The sequence below is a fragment of the Hylobates moloch genome, unplaced genomic scaffold, assembly GCF_009828535.3.
Source record: "Hylobates moloch isolate HMO894 unplaced genomic scaffold, HMol_V3 SCAFFOLD_10, whole genome shotgun sequence".
NCBI classification, from domain to species: Eukaryota; Metazoa; Chordata; class Mammalia; order Primates; family Hylobatidae; genus Hylobates; species Hylobates moloch.
This window is the reverse complement of record NW_026652285.1, coordinates 22,691,172-22,711,164: the sequence shown is the minus strand read 5'-3', so window position 1 is coordinate 22,711,164 and position 19,993 is coordinate 22,691,172. Positions and strand designations below refer to the sequence as shown.

Genomic DNA, 19,993 nt, shown 5'->3' with positions numbered 1-19,993 from the left:
TGGAGTCTCGCTCTGTTGCCCAGGCTGGAATGCAGTGGCACGATCTCGGCTCACTGCAACCTCCACCTCCTGGGTTCAAGCGATTCTCCTGCCTCAGCCTCCTGAGTAACTAGGGTTACAGGTGCATGCCACCATGCCCAGCTAATTTTTGTATTTTTTTAGTAGAGACGGGGTTTCATCATGTTGGCCAGGGTGGTCTCAAACTCCTGACCTCAGATGGCCCGCCCACCTCGGCCTCCCAAAGTGCTGGGATTACAGGCATGAGCCACCATGCCCAGCCCTATAATTTTTTAAAAAAGGGAAAATAACAAGTGTTGGCGAGGATGTAGAGAAATCAGAACCATCGTACATTGCTGGTGAGAATGTAAAATAGTTCAGTTGCTGTGGAAAACAGTCTGGCAGTTCCTCAAAAAGTTAAACATAGAGTTACCATATGACCCAGCAAATTCCACTCCTAGGTATAGATCCCAAAGGATTCAAAACAGATACTCGCCGGGTGCAGAGGCTCATGCCTGTAATCCCAGCACTTTGGGAGGCCGAGGTGGGCGGATCACAAGGTCAGGAGATGGAGACCAGCCTGGCTAACATGGTGAAACCCTGTCTTTACTAAAAATATGAAAAATTAGCTGAGTGTGGTGGCACGCGCCTGTAATGCCAGCTACTCAGGAGGCTGAGGCAGGAGAATGGCTTGAACCGGGTAGGTAGAGGTTGCAGTGAGCCGAGATTGTGCCACTGCACTCCAGTCTAGGCAACAGAGCGAGACTCCATCTCAAAAAAGAAAAATAAAAAGAAGAAAAGAAAATAGATACTCATGCCAGATGCGGTGGTGCACGCCTGTAATCCCAGCACTTTGGGAGGTCAAGGCGGGTAGATCACTTGAGGCCAAGAGTTCAAGACCGGCCTGGTCAACATGGCAAAATCCCATCTCTACTGAAAATATAAAAATTAGCTGGGCGTGGTGGCACACATCTGTAATCCCAGCTACTCGGGAGGCTGAGGCACAAGAATTGCTTGAACCCAGGAGGCAGAGGTTGCAGTGAGCCAAGATCATGCCATTGCACTCCAGCCTGGGCAAAAGAGCGAGACTCTGTCTCAAAAAAAAAAAAAAAGAGTCCGGGCGCGGTGGCTCACACCTGTAATCCCAGAACTTTGGGAGGCCGAGGTGGGTGGATCACGAGGTCAGGAGATAGAGACCATCCTGGCTAACATGGTGAAACACCGTCTCTCCTAAAAATACAAAAAATTAGCCAGGCGTGGTGGCACGTGCCTGTAGTCCCAGCTACTTGGGAGGCTCAGGCAGGAGAATTGTTTGAACCCAGTAGTGGGAGGTTGCAGTGAGCTGAGATTACGCCACTACACTCCAGCCTGGGCGACAGAGCAAGACTCTGTCAAAAAAAGAAAGGAAGGAAGGAAGGAAGGAAGGAAAGAAGGAAGGAAGGAAATGCAAATACATTTACACATGTTGACAGCAGCACTATTCACAACAGCCAAAAGGTAGAAACAGCCTAAATGTCTATCAATAAATAAATGGATAAACAAATTATGGTACATTCATATGATTAAATATTATTCAGCCATAAAATGGATAAACCTTGAAAATATTACGCTAAGTGAAAGAAACCAGACATAAAACATCACACATTATATGATTCCATTTATATGAAATATCCAGAATGGGTAACTTCATAGAAATAAAACACAGATTGGTGGTTGCCAGGGGTTGGGGTGGAGTAGGGAACAGGGAGCAACTGCTTAATGGGTAAAGGGTTTCCTTTTGGGTAATAAAAATGTTTTGGGGCCAGGCACAGTGGCTCATGCCTGTAATCCCAGCATTTAGGGAGGCCAAGGCGGGAGGATCACTTATGTCCAGGAGTTCAAGACCACCCTGGGCAACATAGTGAGATCTTGTCTCTACAAAAAATTTAAAAATTAGCCTGTTGTAGTGGCGTATGCCTATAATCCCAGTTACTTGGGAGGCTGAGGTGAGAGGATCCCTTGAGCCCAGGAGGTCGAGGCTGCAGTGAGCCATGATCCCACCACTGCATTCCAACCTGGGCAACAGAGCAAGACCCTTTCTCAAGAACAAAAACAAAACAGAAAAAGTTTTGGGACTGGATGGGGGTTGGTTGCACAACATTGTGAATTTATTAAATGCCACTGAATTGTTCACTTTAAAATGGTTTATTTTATTTTATTTTATTTTATTTTATTTTATTTTATTTTTGAGACAGAGTCTTGCTCTCTCTCCCAGGCTGGAGGGCAGTGGCGTGATCCCAGCTCACTGCAACCTCTGCTCTGGGTTCAACCAATTCTCCCGTCTCAGCCTCCCAAGCAGCTGGGATTACAAGCTAGGGATTCCACTCCTAGGTATAGATCCCAAAGAATTCAAAACAGATACTCGCCAGGTGCGGAGGCTCATGCCTGTAATCCCAGCACTTTGGGAGGCCAAGGTGGGCGGATTAGCCACCACACCTGACTAATTTTGTATTATTTTAGTAGAGATGGGGTTTCACCACGTTGGCCAGGTTGGTCTCGAATTCCTGACCTCAAATGATCCACCCAACTCGGCCTCCCAAAGTGCTGGGATTACAGGCATGAGCCACCACACCCAGCCTAAAGTGGTTAATTTTGTATTATGTGAATTTCACCTCAACAAAAAAGAAAAAAAGAAAGTAACCAACCAACCAACACACCACCCTGCCCAAGGAGAAAGGAAAATGGCCTGCAAGAGGAACCCGACCGGGAGAAAACCACGTAGGGCTGAGTAGCCGGGAGCAGTGTTGTGACCCAAAGTGGAGGGGAGACCACCAGGATCAAGAACCATCATGGGCCTCACATTCTGCTCTTAAATCAGCTCTGTGAGATTGGTATTTACCACCCATTTGGGAAATGTGAAGCCAACAAGGGCTTGGAGGGGCTCTAAATGTCAGGTTCGTTAACTGAGGGGTTAAGTGTCCAGCCCAAGGCTATGCAGCTGGTCTGCGTCAGGACCAAGATCGAGGGCCAGGACTGCCGGGCTCCTCCACAGCACTGGAGATGACATCTGCACTCCACCTCCTGCCTCCCTGGACACGCTTTCTTCTCACAAAATCTCTTCTCTCTTTTTCTTTTTTTTTTTTTTTAGGTGACAGAATCTCACTCTGTTGCCCAGGCTGGAGTGCAGTGGCATGATCTTGGCTCACTGCAACCTCCACCTCCAGGTTCAAGTGATTCTCCCGCCTCAGCTTCCCGAGTAACTAAGATTATAGGCGTGCACCACCATGCCCAGCTAATTTATATATTTTTAGTAGAGACGGGGTTTCACCATGGTAGCCAGGCTGGTCTCGAACTCCTGACCTCCAAGTGATATGCCCTCCTTGGCCTCCCAAAGTGCTGGGATTACAGGCCTGAGCCACCACGCCCAGACAACCTTTATCTTCTCTCTCTTCAAAACTTGGCTCCTAACTTTCCCCTCCCTCCACGCACCCCCCAACTCTGCTCCCAGAATCTTCCTGGATCGGCCTCCTTACCTCGTTGCCTTGAGCACCCTGGTGGGGCCGGGTTCTTGGAGGAGCACTGCTTGCCCCCTGTGGTTTGTGCGAGGAGTCTGGCTGGCTATCCTGTCTCCCAAGGCCCTGTGTTCTGAAAACCTTCTTTCGGGAGCTGCCTCCTTTGGAAGGTTGTAGAAACCAGGCGGGTCTTGCACTCTCCCTGCCAACTGTCTTGGATGACGGGGTCCCTGCCCTGACACAGGGTCCCTTGCATTCCTGGGGCCTGCTATGGTTATGTACAAGCCAGGAGGTTTTGCTTGAGCCAGAGAAGAGAGAGGAATTCAGGGACGCTGGGCCATGGGGGAGATTGGGAGGTAAGGGAGGGGCACTTCCTCAAATCTAAATGTTCTTGTGCTTGATTTCCCCCAAACTCTGGCTCTAAACCTGAACCATGGAACCAAGTAAACCCTGGAGTAGAATTTTGAAATCCTCAAAGGAAGAGAACCTTTGCCAAGGCCTCCCCTTTCCAGCCTCTTTGAGAATAAATTGTGGCACATCCCAGGGTCTCTGACTCAGCACATCCCAGGATCTATTGACTCAGCACTATGGCTTCCCCAGTTCCCCTGCTCCCACCCCTGAAACCCCCAGTGTCCTCAGGGCCTCAGAATTGGTCTTGGTGGAAAATCTCTGGAAATCTTGATTCCGGACAAGAGTCCTGTTTCCACTGTGATGTGGTGGTAGATTGGGTGTGGGAATGCATTTTAAGGAGGAGATGGTTCTGACCAGGGTCCTCGGAGCTGCCAGCTCACCCTGGGATCGGGAGTGCAGGCTAGACGCCTCAACGCCTCCAAAGCAAGAGGTTCTGAATTGGAAGGAGCATTGTGGTGAGATGGCCTGGCAGGGGGGGGACCTGGCAGAGGCACTGGGCAGAGAGGGCTGAATGGAGGCGGCTGGGCAGAGGGGCTGGATGGAGGAGCTGAGTCAAGGGGGCTGAGCCAGAGGTGAGGCCCGCAGCCAGGAGGGTTACTGAGGAATGATGGAGGAAGGTGATGGGGCACTGGGGTTGGTGTAGGGAGAGGCAAAAGGCATGGCAGCCCACCTGCCAGCCCTCAGTCCCTTGATATGGCCCCAGAGCAGAGGGTCCCAGAGCCTGGTTGCTGTTCGCCAAACCTGGCTGTGATACCAGATGAACAGAGAAAGTGTTTTCCTGTTGAAACCCAAGAAAACTCTGTGAGACAGACCAAATAAAACTTGCTGAAACAGCCCCTTCCCACCACTCTCCTCTTATCTTGCCCACCCTCTGCCGCCAACTCATTATCTAGATGAGACTTCCTTAGGCCACAGTGATGCTGAGCTGTCAGAGGCGCGGGAGAAACAGGTGTTTCTGGACGCCTGTGCGCGACTCCCAGCCAGGGCCACCCATTCTCCAGGTTGGGGGTGGGCAGATAGTGGGAAGGGGCGTTTGCAGTCTGGCTGCTGAGGGTATCGTCAGCATTCTCAGGTGAACACCAACCCAGAACAAGGCCTAACAGGACCAGGGCAGGGTAGAGTTTGGGTATGGAGCCACCTGAGTCTCAGGCGTGTGCAAACACCCCGACGTGTGTAAGCACTGACATTCTCTCATGCGTGTGGGAATCCAAGTTAGCAGAGTTGGGGTCCTTAGAGGCTCCTGTGTCCAATGACTCACACCAGGGACAATCACATCAGGCACAACTCTTCCCTTCTACAACCCTGTTTTTGGAGACTAGGATGTGGAAAACCCTACTTCCTTTGTTCATTCAAAGGAGTGCTTGTCATGGACCAGGCACAGTCCCGGCTCTCCTGTGCTTACATTCCAGGGGGAAGATAGACAACAGACACCGATACATGGATCATTCTTTTCTATTTTTTTGAGGCTGGGTCTTGCTCTGTTGCCCAGGCTGGAGTGCTGTGGCACGACCATGGCTCACTGCAGCCTCCAACACCTGGGCTCACGCGATGCTACAGCCTCAGCATCCCAAGTAGCTAAGACTACAGGCGTGCACCACCATACCTAGCTAACTTTTTTAGAATGGATTTTTTGTGGAGATGGGGGTGTCACTGTGTTGCCCAGGCTGGTCTTAAACTCGTGGCCTCAAGTGATCCTCCCATCTCAGCATCCCGAAGTGCCGGGATTACAGGCATGAGCCACTGTGCCTGGCTGATACACAGATAATTTGATGCAGGAGGTGATAAGGAATATGGAGAAAAATAGGCCAGGCGCAGTGGCTCACGCCTGTAATCCCAGCACTTTGGGAGGTCAAGGTGGGCGGATCACGAGGTCAGGAGATCAAGATCATCCTGGTTAACACAGTGAAACCCCATCTCTACTAAAAATACAAAATAGCCGGGCGTGGTGGCAGGCGCCTGTAGTCCCAGCTACTTGGGAGGCTGAGGCAGGAGAATGGTGTGAACTCGGGAGGCAGAGCTTGCAGTGAACTGAGATTGTGCCACTGCACGCCAGCCTGGGCGACAGAGAAAGACTCTGTCTCAAAAAAGAAAAGAAAAGAAAAATAAAGTCTATCCCCTGTGCCCCAGTCACAGCCCTGCAGCTGCTGGAAAACAACCATATCAGCTGGGTGTGGTGGCTCACGTCTGTAATCCTAGCACTTTGGGAGGCCAAGGCGGTTGGATTGCCTGAGCTCGGGAGTTCAAGACCAGCCTGGGCAACATGGTGAAAACCTGTCTCTACTAAAATACAAAAAATTAGCCGGGCTTGGCAGCATGTGCCTGTAGTCCCAGCTATTCAGGAGGCTGAAGCAGGAGAATTGCTAGAACCCAGGAGGCAGAGGTTGCAGTGAGCTGAGATCGCGCCATCGCACTCCAGCCTAGGCCACAGAGCAAGACTCTGTCTCTAAAAAAAAAAAACAAAAAAAGAAAGAAAGAAAGAAGGAAAACAACCACATCTAGAACCTTCTCTATACCAGGCTAAATACCCCAAATGCCTTCTACCTTTCCTCCAGGGACAAGAGTGCAAGTCTCTTCCCCATCCCAGCTGCCCTCCCCTGGACTCCACTTGTGTCTGGATAACCACTTGAAAGGGGAGCACAAGCCCCTCAGTGGCAGTCAGGCCCAAGAAATAGCCCACAGGACCCCCAGAGCCCCAGCCCCAGTCCCCAGGTTTCTGTCATGCAGCTGGCTTTCCTGACTCCAGTCTTGGCAGCCACTTTATGCGCCTGACTCATCCTAGCCCACAAGAAGTGGGGATCCCCAAATCTTTTCCTCGTGAGTTGCTGCTAAACCACATCTCTCCCAACTCTTCTAAACTTAAAGGCCAGGATTTATATTTATCCCAGTAGTTTCATCTGTTCCGAGGCGGATGTCATTCCAGCCTGCCCACGAGGCCTTCGGGATCCTGACCTGACATCTGCACTCTCCAGATAAGTTATCCCTTAAAGCCTGGTCCTCCTGTCTTTAGGCAGAGCCGGGGACAAGCCCTATGGCTGTCAGAGGGACCTCTTTCCAGGTGGCCTCGCTCGTGTGTGGACCCTCGATGTGTAGCTGCAGAGGGGATCACGAAGCCCCCGAGATGGTGGAAGCCTCATGTTCTGACAATCAAGTGGGTCACCAATTATAAAATTGGTTTGAAATCTTATAGATCAGAAGTTCCTGGCCAGGCATGGTGGCTCCCGCCTGTAATCCCAGCCCTTTGGGAGGCTGAGGCGGGTGGATCACCTGAGGTCAGGAGTTTGAGACCAGCATGGCCAACATGGTGAAACCCCATCTCTACTAAAAATACAAAAATTAGCTGGGCGTGATGGTGCGCACCTGTAATCCCAGCTACTTGGGAGGCTGAGGCAGGAGAAACACTTGAACCTTGGAGCCAGAGGCTTCAGTAAACTGAGATTACACCACCGCATTGCGGCCTGGGCAACTGAGCAACATTCCGTCTCAAAAAAAAAAAAAAAAAAAAAGTTCCCACACCTACATGACCATCAAAATCACATTTTTAAATCTCTGCAACTTTGCCAGGAACACATGGAGAACTTAAAACAACAACAACAACAACAGCAGCAACAACAACAACAACAGCAACAACAAAAACAACAACAACAAATTCCCAAAATCCATTGCTCCAGTATTTCTGAACCAGTCCATCCAGGGTGGAGCGTGAGAATTTGTGGTGTTGTTTTTTAAGCTCTGGTGTTATTGAATCCATACTGGCTCTTAATGAACCCCACTGTCCTTTCTGAACACCCACGAACAATTGCTTCCAGAAATCTAAGTCTCCATGGCTCTTTTCTGAAAGGTCCTCTTTGTGCAGACTGGGACATAATCCTTCTGACCTGTGTGTCTGGTCCTGAGCAGGTTATCAGTTATTCAACCTAATGGCCCAATAAAGCTGTGGGGTCGGGGATGAGCTGCCAGGTGTCTCCTTAATCAGGGGCCTCTCCTACTCTGGCCTTCCACTCCACCATCTCACCATGGCAGTCCTGCTCCTTGCTCTCTAGGATCAAGAAGACAGGGCAGATTGGGAAGGGAGTGATGCCATGTCCCCTGAAGTTCCACCTCAAACTAGGAGCTCAAACTAGGGTGAGGTGAGGAGGCACCTGCCTCAGGTACAACATCTCAGATGGCACCAAAACTCAGGAATCAAGATAGAGAATACTTCAAAGCAATATTTTAAAAAATCAAAATGAATACAAAAAAAATACTTTGATGAACAGAATATCAAAAGTTTATTATGTTTTTTATAGAGGCAAGGTCTCATTATGTTGCCCAGGCTGGTCTCCAACTCCTGACCTCAAGGGATCCTCCCACCTCGAGCCTCCCAAAGTGCTGGGATTACAGGCGTGAACCACCGTGCCTGGCCCAAAATTTTAAAGAAATACAGGTTTAGTCATGGTTCCAAACCATTTCAGAGCCTGAGATACAAGGAAAAAACAGTAACAGGAACAATGCAGAGAGCAGAGGGGAAAAAAATCTCAAAATTTTTCTAATATCCTCAGAGAGAGAAGATATTACATCCACAAAACAAGAACAGGATGCTTTTTTGTTAAAGAAAAAAATCTGAAAATAAAAAAGAGCTCTTAGAAATTAACAATATGATAATAGAGAAAAAAACAGTGACATTATGAAAATAAGATTGAGAAAACCCTCCAGAAAGAAGAACAACAAGCAGACTAACAAATAAACAACAAAAAATGCAAAACAGACGCACAACAGAAGAGAGAAGAAAAAATTTAAGGATCAATTCCAGAAATGGACATCTAACCATGAGGAATTGTAGAAAGGAAAAATCTGAAAGAAATAAAGCAAAAACACTTTCCAGAACTGACAAATGAAAATCTCTTGATTGAAACAGTCCCCCCATGTCCAGCATGGCAAACAAAAACAGCCAGAGAAGGGCATGTCACTGCAATTTCAGAATGCTGGGGTTACAGGGAGCACCCTGAGAGCTTCCAGAAGTCAGGGGAAAACAGGTATATACAAAGGTCAAAAATAAGAATCACACCAAGCCTCTGAACAGTGACATCAGAAGCCAGAAGACAATGGAGAGATGCCTTCAAGCTTCTGAAAGAAAACTATTTTCAAGGCCGGGTGTGGTGGCTTACACTTGTAATCCCAGCACTTTGGGAGGCTGAGGCTAGCAGATCACTTGAGGTCAGGAGTTTGAGACCAGCCTGGTCAACATGGTGAAACCCCATCTCTACTAAAAATACAAAAAATTAGCCGGGCATCGTGGCACACACCTGTAATCCCAGCTACTCAGGAGGCTGAGGTAGGAGAATCGCTTGAACCCAGGAGGAGGAGGAGGTTGCAATGAGCCAAGATTGTGCCACTGCACTCCAGCCTCGGCGACAGAGCGAGACTCCGTCTCAAAAAAACAGAAAAAGTAAATTATTTTCAATCTAGAATTCTATATTCAGCCAAACCACCAGTCAAATGAAAGGACAGAATAAAGACATTTTCAGACATGCACGTTCTCAAGGGAATTTTTCCTTCTGTGCAACCTTTCCCAGGAAGCTAAACAAACAAAAGGATGAAGCAGGAAAGAGAAGACACAGGGTCAAGGGAACAGGGGATCCAACACAGGAGGGAGACAAAGGGGTTCCCAGGATGAAGAGAAAGGGAGGCCCCAGGATGGCACCCGTGGTACCAGCAGGCGAGTGGCCGAGCGGGATTGGAGTGCAGGACAGGAGAGAAGTTTCTCGGGCGGAAAAAGGAACTGACAGGTTTGACCACCCTGAAATTATCCTTTTTTCTTTATTTTATATTTTTTCAGAGACAGAGTCTTCTTCTTTTGCCCAGGCTGGCCACGTCTCAACTCAGCCTTGACCACTCAGGCTCAAGCAATCCTCCAGCCTTAGCCTCCCGAGTAGCTGGGACTACAGGGGCAAGCCACCATACCCAGATAATTTTTGTTGTAATTTTTTAGAGATGTGGGTCTCACTATGTTGCTTAGGCTATTCTGGAACTTCTGAGCTCAAGCAATCCACCCGTCTCAGCCTCCCAAAGTGTTGGGATTACAGGTGTGGGCCACCATGCCCAGCCCACACTGGAAATTACATCTGAGACTAGGGGATATGTAGGAAAAGGTAGCTATGGTAGGCACAGAAAACTAAGTAAGCAAGGGCAAGAGAGGGGGCCAGGATCCAGGAAGAGCCAAAATAATACAAGAAAAGAAACAATGATATGACACTGCCTGGATTAGAAGTGGACACTATGTACCTGATGGTAACAATCCACAACCCAGCACAGGGATTGAACAGGAAGATTGGGCGGCAGGGTGAAAGGTTGCTCAGCGGGAGTATACAAAAGCCAAATCTCCCTGAGCCACAGCAGGCCATGAATAGATATGGCCTAAAACCAGTGCACGGAGAGGTAGCAGTACAGTATAAGCAAATCCCTTGGAAATATGGAAGTAAACTCCAGAGGAAACAGCCCAGACAGAGCCTTCTGAGAAAGGGGAGGGGGCAGGCCCCAGGGGAGAGGAGGGGCAGGACTGCTGTTTTGTTTTATGATTTTAGCACTATTTAACCTTTTTTTTTTTTTTTTTACTATCTGCACATACTAATTTAAGAAAATAGTTATTAAAATATAAAATAAATCTATATTGAGAAGCAGGTCCTCTTGTTGCTTCTTGCGTCCTAAGAATCCACCCTCATCACTCCCAGCCGCAGGCACCCACACACACAGCCACAGGCACCTACACACACAGCCACAGGCACCTACACACACAGCCACAGGCACACTCACACTCGCACACGCTCATCACAAATACCCACAAACAGCCCACAGTGACAGACAGGTACACATACATAGTATACAAAATCATCTGACACAGGTGCGAACCCAGCGTCCACGACACACACACCCATTCCCAGAAACGCATAGCTGTATTAATAGATTCATCCCCAGACACACCGAGGCTTCCAAGAGCCTCCCGGAAACCCTGAGAGGGGAGCACTTCCTCCAGGCCTCTCCTCCCTGCGCCAGCACCCCAGAACTGCCCCAGGCCAAAGAGGTTGTCTCCAGGAGCTGCACCCTAATTGCTTTCTCTACTCAGCCCCCTGCTGAGTGCCCAGCCCTTAGGCTAAGCAGCCATTAATCCTCTTGCGCCCCAGTCTGTAGATGGGGCAGAAATGGGGTGGGGAAGGGCCCCATCTGGCAGCTGAGATGTGACTCATAATGCCACCGTCAGCTTTTTCTTCCCTAAGTCATGGGAGAGTCCAGTGTCAGGAACACTATGGTCAGGCTGTGCATCCTGGTACAATCCATTTGATGTCTCTGGGTCCAGGAGGGAGTAGGCAGCCTATGAAACGCTGAGATGCTGTGATTTTATGACCCAGTCTGGGCCCTGCTTCCATCCCCTCCCCTGGGATTCTTCTCTCCACCCTGTCCTCCAGGGCCAACCCCAAATGATATGTGATTTGCATATCGGACAAGCGCACCTGGGGCAGCTGGCGAGACCTCCCCCACCCCCACTTCGCTCCCCCTCCATGTTCCTCCAGCACTCACCACCACCCTGGTCCTGTTATCTGGCAGCGTGTCCATGGCCAGGGTGCCCCCACCCAGGTCCTGGCTCAGCTGGGTCCTGTCCGGCTCTGACGCCTGCCCAGGGCTCTCTCGGGCTCTCCGGTTCCAGCCCCGCACGGTCCCCTTGGCAGCCCATCCAGAGCCTGGGCCCTCATCGTGACCTGGGAGAAGGGGACAGAAACCTGAGTGCCAGCAGTCTGCAATGAAGATCTGAGAGGGGAATCCAGCCCAGTTATTCTGCAAGGGCCCCAACACCATGCCACTGTAGACTTTGCAGTCACTTGACTACCAGGACAGGAGACACCCAATGTGTACTGAGAGTCACGTGCCCAGCTCCAGGCCAAGCACTTCGCACATATCCTTTGAATCCTCATGCCAGCTCTCCGCAGTCGACAGGATGCTCTCCATTTTGCAAACAAGAATCAGAGGCTCAGAGGTTAAAAGTCACACAGTGGGTCAGGCATGCAGATAAGTTTCAAACCCAAGCTGATCTGCCTCCAAAGGGTGATTATTCTCAACCTCAGCTACACACTGGAATCACCTGGACAGCTTCAAAAGTTCCTGATGTCTGGGTCCCCCCACAGAGATCTCTTGTAACTGGTCTATGGTGTAGCCTGGGCATTCGATTTCTTAAAAGAGCCTCAGGGGAGATTTTGAGGAGTCTTGGACTTAACCCTGCAGGTAAGGGTGAGAACCATTGCCGTTGAGCCTTCCAAACCAGTTTCTTATTTCTCTGCCAGAAATGGCACATCATCCTATTTCCCAGTGGGGTCAGGGGACTAGAAGCCAGAGAGCAGTTCTTTTTGTTCAGGGCTTCTCAATCTCGGTACTATTGACATTTGGACTGGATAATTCCTTTTTCCAATTTTTTTATTGTGGCAAAATACACATAACAAAATTTGCCATCTAACCATTTCCAAGTGTACAATTCAGTAACATTAAATACGTTCCTAATGTTGTATGACCATCACCACCATCCATCTGCATAACTCTTTTCACCTTGTAAAACCAAAATTCTGTACCCGTTAAATAATAACTCCCTATTCACCCCTGTTTTTTAATTTTAATTTATTTTATTTTATTTTATTTAAGAGATGGGGCCTTGCTCTGTCACCCAGGCTGGAGCGTAGTGGTGCGATCATAGTTCACTGCAGCCTCCAACTGCTGGGCTCATGCGATCCTCCCACCTCAGCCTCCTAGGTAGCTGGAACTATAGGCATACACCACCATGCCCAGCTAATCTTTTTACTTTTTATAGAGACAGGGTCTCACTATTTTGTTCAGGGTGGTTGGTCTTGAATTCCTGGTCTCAAGCAATTTTCCCACCTTGGCTCCCAAGGTGCTGGAATTACAGATATGAGCCACAGCCCCCAGCCTGTATCTATGATTTTGACTACTCTAAGTATCTCATATAAACAGAATCATACTATATTTGTCTTTTTGTGATTGGCTTATTTCACTTAGCATAATAAATTCAAGGTTCATTCATGTCGTAGCACATGGCAGAACTGACTTCCTTTTGAAGGCTGAATAATATTCCATTGTGTGGATATACCACATTTTGCTTACCCACTCAACTATCAATGGATGTCTGTTTTGCTTCCACGTTTTAGCTGTTGTGAACAATGCTGCTACAAACATGGGTGTACAAATATCTCTTTGAGACCTGGCCTTCAATTCTTTTGGGTATATACCCAGAAGTGGAATTGCTGGATGGTATGGTAATTCTATTTCTAATTTTTTTAGGAATTGTCATACTGTTTTCCATATAAAATGTTTTCCATGTAAAATGGCTGGACCATTTTACATTCCCACCAACCGTGCACATGGGTTCCAATCTCTCCACATTCTTGCCAATACTTGTTATTTTCTGTTTTTTTTACAGTAGCCATCCTAACAGGTATGAGGTAGTATCTAGTCGTTTTTATAAATTGGCATTTCCCTAATGATTAGTGACGCCGAACACCTTTTCATATGCTTGTGGGCCATTTGTATATCTTCTTTGGAGAAACGTCTATTTAAGTCTTTTGTCTGCTTTTAAATTGGATTGTTGGTTGGACTGGCTAATTCATGGTTATGCAGGAGCTGTCCAGTGCTCTGTAAGATGTTTAGCAGCAGCCTTGGCCCCTGCTCACTAAATGCCAATAGCACCACGCTCCTCCCCATCCCAGGCTGTGACAATGAAAAATGTCTCCAAACATTGCCAAATATCCCCTGGGGAACAAAATCACCCCCTCCCTTGCCCCATTGAGAACCACTGTTTTACTCCTATCACTACCTAGATACTGTCTAGGATGGCAAAGAGGTTTCATATCACATGTCATCTGCAATCCATTCGTGACAGCCAGAGGCACTCCAATTGAGAATGCAAAGGCTCCTCTTGTATTTAGCAGGAAGGACTGTCAAGATCAATGAGCAAAGTCTGCCATGGGCACAGGATTGGAAAGTGACTACACACAGGCCATTTCGCAGCCATTCCTAGGTTCCGTGTTCTCTCCAGTTCCCTCTAGGTTGTTAAATTCATGCTTTTTTTGAGACAGGGTCTGACTCTAGCATGCAGGCTGGAGTGCAGTGGCACAATCACAGCTCACTGTAGCCTCGACCTCTCAGGCTCAAGCAATCCGCCCACCTCAGCCTTCTGAGTAGCTGGGACTACAGTTGTGTGCCACCACACCCAGCTAATTATTATTATTTTATTTTGTATTTTTTGTAGAGGCTGGGTTTCACCATGTTGCCTACACTGGCCTTGAACTCCTGGGCTCAAGCGGTCCTCCCACCTTGGCCTCCCAAAGTGGTGAGATTATAAGCGTGAGCCACTGCACCAGGTCTGTTAAATTAGTTCTAACAAAAGGCTGGGTGTGGTGGCTCACACCTATAATCCTAGCACTTTGGGAGGCTGAGGTGGGTGGATCACCTGAGGTCAGGAATTCGAGACCAGCTTGGCCAACATGGCGAAACCCCGTCTCTACTAAAAATACAAAAATAAGCCGGGCATGGTGGTGGGCACCTATAATCCCAGCTACTTGGGAGGCTGAGGCAGGAGAATTGCTTGAACCTGGGAGGCAGAGGTTGCAGTGAGCCGAGATTGCACCACTGTACTCCAGCCTGGGCAAAAAAGCGGAACTCTATCTCCAAATAAATAAGTAAACAACACAAAAACCATCCTTTTCCATTTCAAAAGGACTTATGCTCCCCAAAGCTGTGCCTTTTATTGTCATTCTAATGGTCACACCTACTATGGATGTATATATGAGAACAGACCATCAGATAGGTGGATCTGACATTCCCCACCTATGACCCTCATCCATTTCAGGCCCACCCTGTATCAGATACCTGTCTCAACCTCTGCCTTCCCCCAGCCCACTCCCCAGAGCTCCTGGATGTGGCTCTCCCTCTCCCAGAGCACCTACGTGTGCGACTATGTGCCTATCTCCCTGGTAGATTTGAGTTCCCCCAGGATTCTCTCCACCTTCTTCAAATTTGGCATGTCCAGCAAACAGCAGGTGCTCCATCACTGCAGAATTGAGGACGCAATGCATAGGGTAGCTCCTGGGAGCCAGCAAGGACAGAGGTTGAGACCAGGCTTGGCCAGGCCCAGGCCTGGGGCTGAGACCAGAACTCTGCTGTGGGGCCCTGCTTTGTCATTAGACATTGTATCCAATTAAGTCATTCTTGGCTGCTGGCGCCTACTGGACCCTTGCCGGCCCCCTCTCACTTCTCTGCCCCTAATAGCAACCAGATGCTGCTGGAGAACATGGAGAGGAGGGCAGTCCCCAGACCCCTTCCCCAAGATGCCCACTGGTTGCCCACAGATGGACCTGAGTCCAGGGCTGGGAAGGCAGTCTGCCCACTGCCCAGGCCCAAGCCAGGGCTGCCTGGTCTCTCTTGGGTGGGGCCCACAGCTGCTTCTGGAGACAGAGCTGTTTGTGCTGGGCTGGTCTGCCCAGCTCCCCAGGTCTTCCTGCAAGCAGCCCTGGGGCCTGGGCAGGAGCCAGAACAGGATAGAACGGGTAGTGAACAAGTAGAGGGGCTGAGCGGCCCAGAGAGGAGTATTGGGGATCTTCAGGATTCACAAACCTGGAGCCGAGACAGGAGGCGGGATGTGGAGGCCTACAGGAGGCGGGATGTGGAGGCCTGCAGCACGGGGAAGGACAGGGAGGGGGCCCAGCTGGGGGTGGCCAGGGAAGAGACACTGGGTTGACCTCGCCACCCAGTCTTGCCACTCACAAGTTATGGGACCTTAGCCCCATCAGTTTTCCTCTCTAAGCCTCAGCTCCCTAGTGACTAAAATGGATTTGACGATCGTGCCCACAGTACAGGCTGCCATAAGCGTCAAGTGACAAACATAAATGAGGTTTTATAGAGGGCTCAGGCCAGGGTAAGAGGTAAAGAGTCCATGAAAGAGGGCAGGGCGAGGGATGGAGGGAGCTTGACCAGGACCCTGGCCTACCCTGGCCTAGCCCTGAATCTTACTCTTCCAACCCATACTACATCTGTTTCCCGGCCACCCTTCCTTCCCTGTTGCCTGGGACAGGACGTCATCCCCACGACTCATGAAAGAAGCCAACACAGCTGGTTGCTCACGTGTATGTGCAGGGGCCCACGTGCCTGTGCACATGCCCAGGAAGATTTGCCTGAAAGCCTTGGCCTTCCCGTATGTGCTCACACACAAGTTGGACACCTACCCAACCCTCAGCCACTCCTCACCCCACCTGCCTTCCACTGGAGACAGCTTCATTTTCCCTGGACCCGTTCCCCACCTGCATGTGTTGCCAAGGAGCTTCCAGAACACTAGCTGTTCATTCATTCATTCACTCACTCATGGCCCCCAAGTAGTGTGCCGTCCAGTGAGATGCCATAATAATCACAGTAGTAACAAAAATGATAGCTGACTTTCAGAGAATGCTGCTCTGTGCTAGCACTATTCCAGGGGCTTTAAAGACATTCCCCCCTTAATCCCCACAATAATCCCATGAAATAGTTACTAGTTTAAAATCCATTTTACAAATGGAGAAACTGAGGCACAAAGACGTTAAGGAACCTCCCAAGGTCACAGAACCAGTCCATGGAGGATCTGAACTCAGGCAGGCTGGCTCCAGAGCCTACTCAGAACCACAGAAAGTGCAGTAAAAAGTGACCGAGAATCCCCACTGTTTCCCAGGGTGCAGGGGCAGCCCCGGGGTGGGGCTGGCTGTGGGCTAGGTTCTTGGAGGGCCCTGCTCAGGCTGCCATTGGGCCTGAACCTGAGAGCTTCCCTGGGAGACTGTGTCCCCCAGCATGCAGGGTATAGCCCAGCAGTAGCGTCCCAGTCCCCTCAGTTGGCACTGGTCCCATTTCAGGGCAAGGGGGAATGGGGCTGACTTCAGGAGGCCAGGTTGTGCGGCCCCAGAGCCTGGGCCAAGCCATCCTTATCTCACCCAACACCCAAGCTTGGCATCCCAGCCCTGGGCCACCCCATGGCTCAGGTTACCACAGCCTCTATCCTGGGTCAGCCTCCACCCTTAATGCCCTAGAGCTAATCTCCCCCACCGTAGCCAGGACAAGCCACCTAGAGGGTGAACTTGATTCTATCTCTCTCCAGCTTCCAGCTCACCTGTCCCTGGCTCATCCTGTCCCTCAGGCTGAGAAAAAGAGAAGAGAAAGGAGGGGAGGGGAGGGAAGGGAAGCGGCAGCATCTTTAAATGCCCTGAGTACCTGAGATACACCGAACTGGAAACACCCTTCCCTTGGAACTTCATTGTAGTATCACAGCAGTAAAACAACACAGGTTTGGAATCAGACAAGCTAGAGGTTGAACCCTGAATCCACCACCTACCGACTGCGACATTGGACAAATTACACACACTCTCTAAGACTCAGTTTCCTCATCTGTGAGATGGGGCTGATAAAACATAAACTTGGTAGGTTTGACACTTTAACAAAATCATATACACAGAGCAGCCAGCAAGTCGCCCTGCCTTCCCTGGGTTTCACATGAGGACTGAAACCGTCCTCTCAGGGTTAACAAGAATTACATGCCGGGTTCTGGGCAGAAGTGTAGAAGTAATTAAGCATTAATCAGGCCGCACTTTGGCCCATTCCTTTTTTTTTTTTTTTTTTTTTTGAGAGGGAATCTCACTCTGTCACCCAGGCTGGAGTACATTGGTGTGATCTCAGCTCTCTGCAACCTCCACCTCCCAGGTTCAAGCAATTCTCCTGCCTCACCATCCCAAGTAGCTGGGACTACAGGAGTGTGGCACCACACCCAGCTAATTTTTATATTTTTAGCAGAGACGGGGTTTCAGAGACTGGCCAGGCTAGTCTCGAGCTCCTGACCTCAAATGATGCTCCCGCCTCGGCCTCCCAAAGTGCTGGGATTATAGGCGTGAGCCACCGCACCTGGTCAGCTTTTATTTAAGAATTGTTTAAGGCCAGGTGCAGTGGCTCACGCCTATAATCCCAACACTTTGGGAGGTTGAGGTGGTGGGATCACTTGAGTCCAGGAGTTCGAGACCAGACTGGACAACATAGCAAGACCCCATCTCTACTAAAAAATTTTTTAAAGTCTGGATGTGGTGGCTTATGCCTGTAGTCCCAGCACTTTGGAAGGCTGAGACAGGAGGATTACCTGAGCCCAGGAATTTGAGATCAGCCTGGGCAATATGGCAAGACCTTGTCTTTTTTATAATAAAAAAAATTTTATTATAAAATTTAATTTATTATTAATAATAAATTTTTAAAAATTAGCCAGGTGTGGTGGTACATGCCTGCAGTCCCAGCTACTCAGGAAGCAGAGGCAGGAGGATCACTTGAGCCCAGGAAGTTGAGGCAGCAGTGAGCTATAATCATACCACTGCACTCCAGCCCTGAACAACAGAGCGAGACCCTGTCTCAAAAAAGAAAAAAAAAAGAAAAAAAAAAAAACAAGGATTAAGATGTTTTTCGGATCCTGAATTCCAGCAGAAGGGCCAATTCGAAGACCCTCAGAGAGGAACTGATTTTTTTTTTTTTTTAAACGGAGTCTCACTCTGTCACCCAGGCTGGAGTGCAGTGGTGCGATCTCGGCTCACTGCAACCTCTGCCTCCCAGATTCAAGCCATTCTCCTGCCTCAGCCTCCCGAGTAACTGGGATTACAGGCATGTGCCACCACGCCTGGCTAATTTTTTTGTATTTTTAGTAGAGACGGAGTTTCACCTTATTGGCCAGGCTGGTCTCAAACTCCTGACCTTGTGATCCATCCACCTTGACCTCCCAAAGTGCTGGGATTACAGGCGTGAGCCACTGCACCCGGCCGAGAAACTGATTTAACATGAGAATACAGTTTATTTCTTCATGCACTCTTCAACCAATTAACAATTCCCACACCTTGGCCACCCCACCCCAAACCCCATAAAACCTCTAGCCCCAAATGCTGCCCCACGATGATGAAACTCTTTCTCTGCTGCACCCTCGGTGTTGGTGTGTCAACTTGCTGCACCTCGGGCAACACACCAGTTAGGATCACAGGACCAGCTTTCAGAGGGGCCAGGGAAGGCTCCAAACCCTAAACTCAAATCCTACCTCCAAGTTACAAAGCCGCTAACCATACCCTCTCCCTTTCCTCTGGCAGGCAGGGACCCACTGAGGACCCTCACCTGGAGAGAGGGAAGGAGTCAAAGGAAGTGCAGGGAGGGACCACCAGGTAGCAGAAGGGAAGAGGGAGGGGGGGAGGGGAGGAACAGCAAGAAGAGTTCAGCTCTCTATGTGTGTCCCTTGAGGGGAGGAGAGTCTGGGATCTGAGCCACCTCTGATATACTCACTCAATCACTCACTCATTCATTCAATACACTTTTACTGAGTCCCAGGCACTGTGCTGGGTGCTGGGGGGACACAAGCCCTGTGCCCAGGAAGAATCTAGTTTTCTTCATGGAGACATACAAAATGAATCATTTGGTAAGGGCTATGAAGAAAATCGACAGAGGAAAGGGTTGGGGTTGTTGCTCCTCTACACAGAGCCATGAGGTGGGCCTCTCTGAGGAGGGTCCCCTTGAGCTGATTAAGACCTGAATGAGAAGAAGCCAGTTAGTTACCTGTCGATTGGAGGGGACGGCAGCTGGAGCGGGTTAAGGCGTGAATCTGGGGAGAGCTAGAGAAGATGGTGGGATGAGGGAGGGGCTGCCTGACCACCATAAGTTCACATTTTAGTCTCAGGTTGTTGGAGCCCTAGAGACAATCTGTTCCAACCTCCTTCCCTCCTTTTTTTAAAAAAAGATGGGACCTCGCTATGCCGCCCTCACTATGTGGCATGATCATAGCTCACTGCAGCCTCCAGTTCCTGGGCTCAAACGATCCTCCTGCCTCAGCCTTCCGAGTACCTGGGACTACAGGCGCACACCACCATGCCCAGCTAATTTTTAATTTTAATTTTAATTTTTTTTTTTTTTTACAGAGTCTCTCTCTGTTGGCCAGGCTGGAGTGCAGTGGTGCGATCTCAGCTCACTATAACCTCTGCCTCTCGGGTTCAAGCTATTCTCCTGCCTCAGCTTCTAGAGTAACTGAGATTTCA

At 49.5% G+C, this 19,993-nt stretch overlaps 1 protein-coding gene across 5 annotated transcripts in view; it reads right to left on the bottom strand.

Annotated features, from left to right (window-relative positions):
- PLXDC1 (plexin domain containing 1) overlaps window positions 1-19,993 on the bottom strand; it is an 87,212-nt gene that overhangs the window by 62,795 nt on the left and 4,424 nt on the right. For all 5 annotated transcript variants that reach the window (XR_009215256.1, XM_032163439.2, XM_032163440.2 and 2 more), the window contains exon 2: window positions 11,451-11,629. Coding sequence is in view for 4 of the 5 variants with exons in the window: in XM_058445533.1 (XP_058301516.1) it covers window positions 11,451-11,629 (179 nt within the window). In the remaining variant the exon portion in view is untranslated. The remainder of the gene's footprint in view (window positions 1-11,450; window positions 11,630-19,993) is intronic.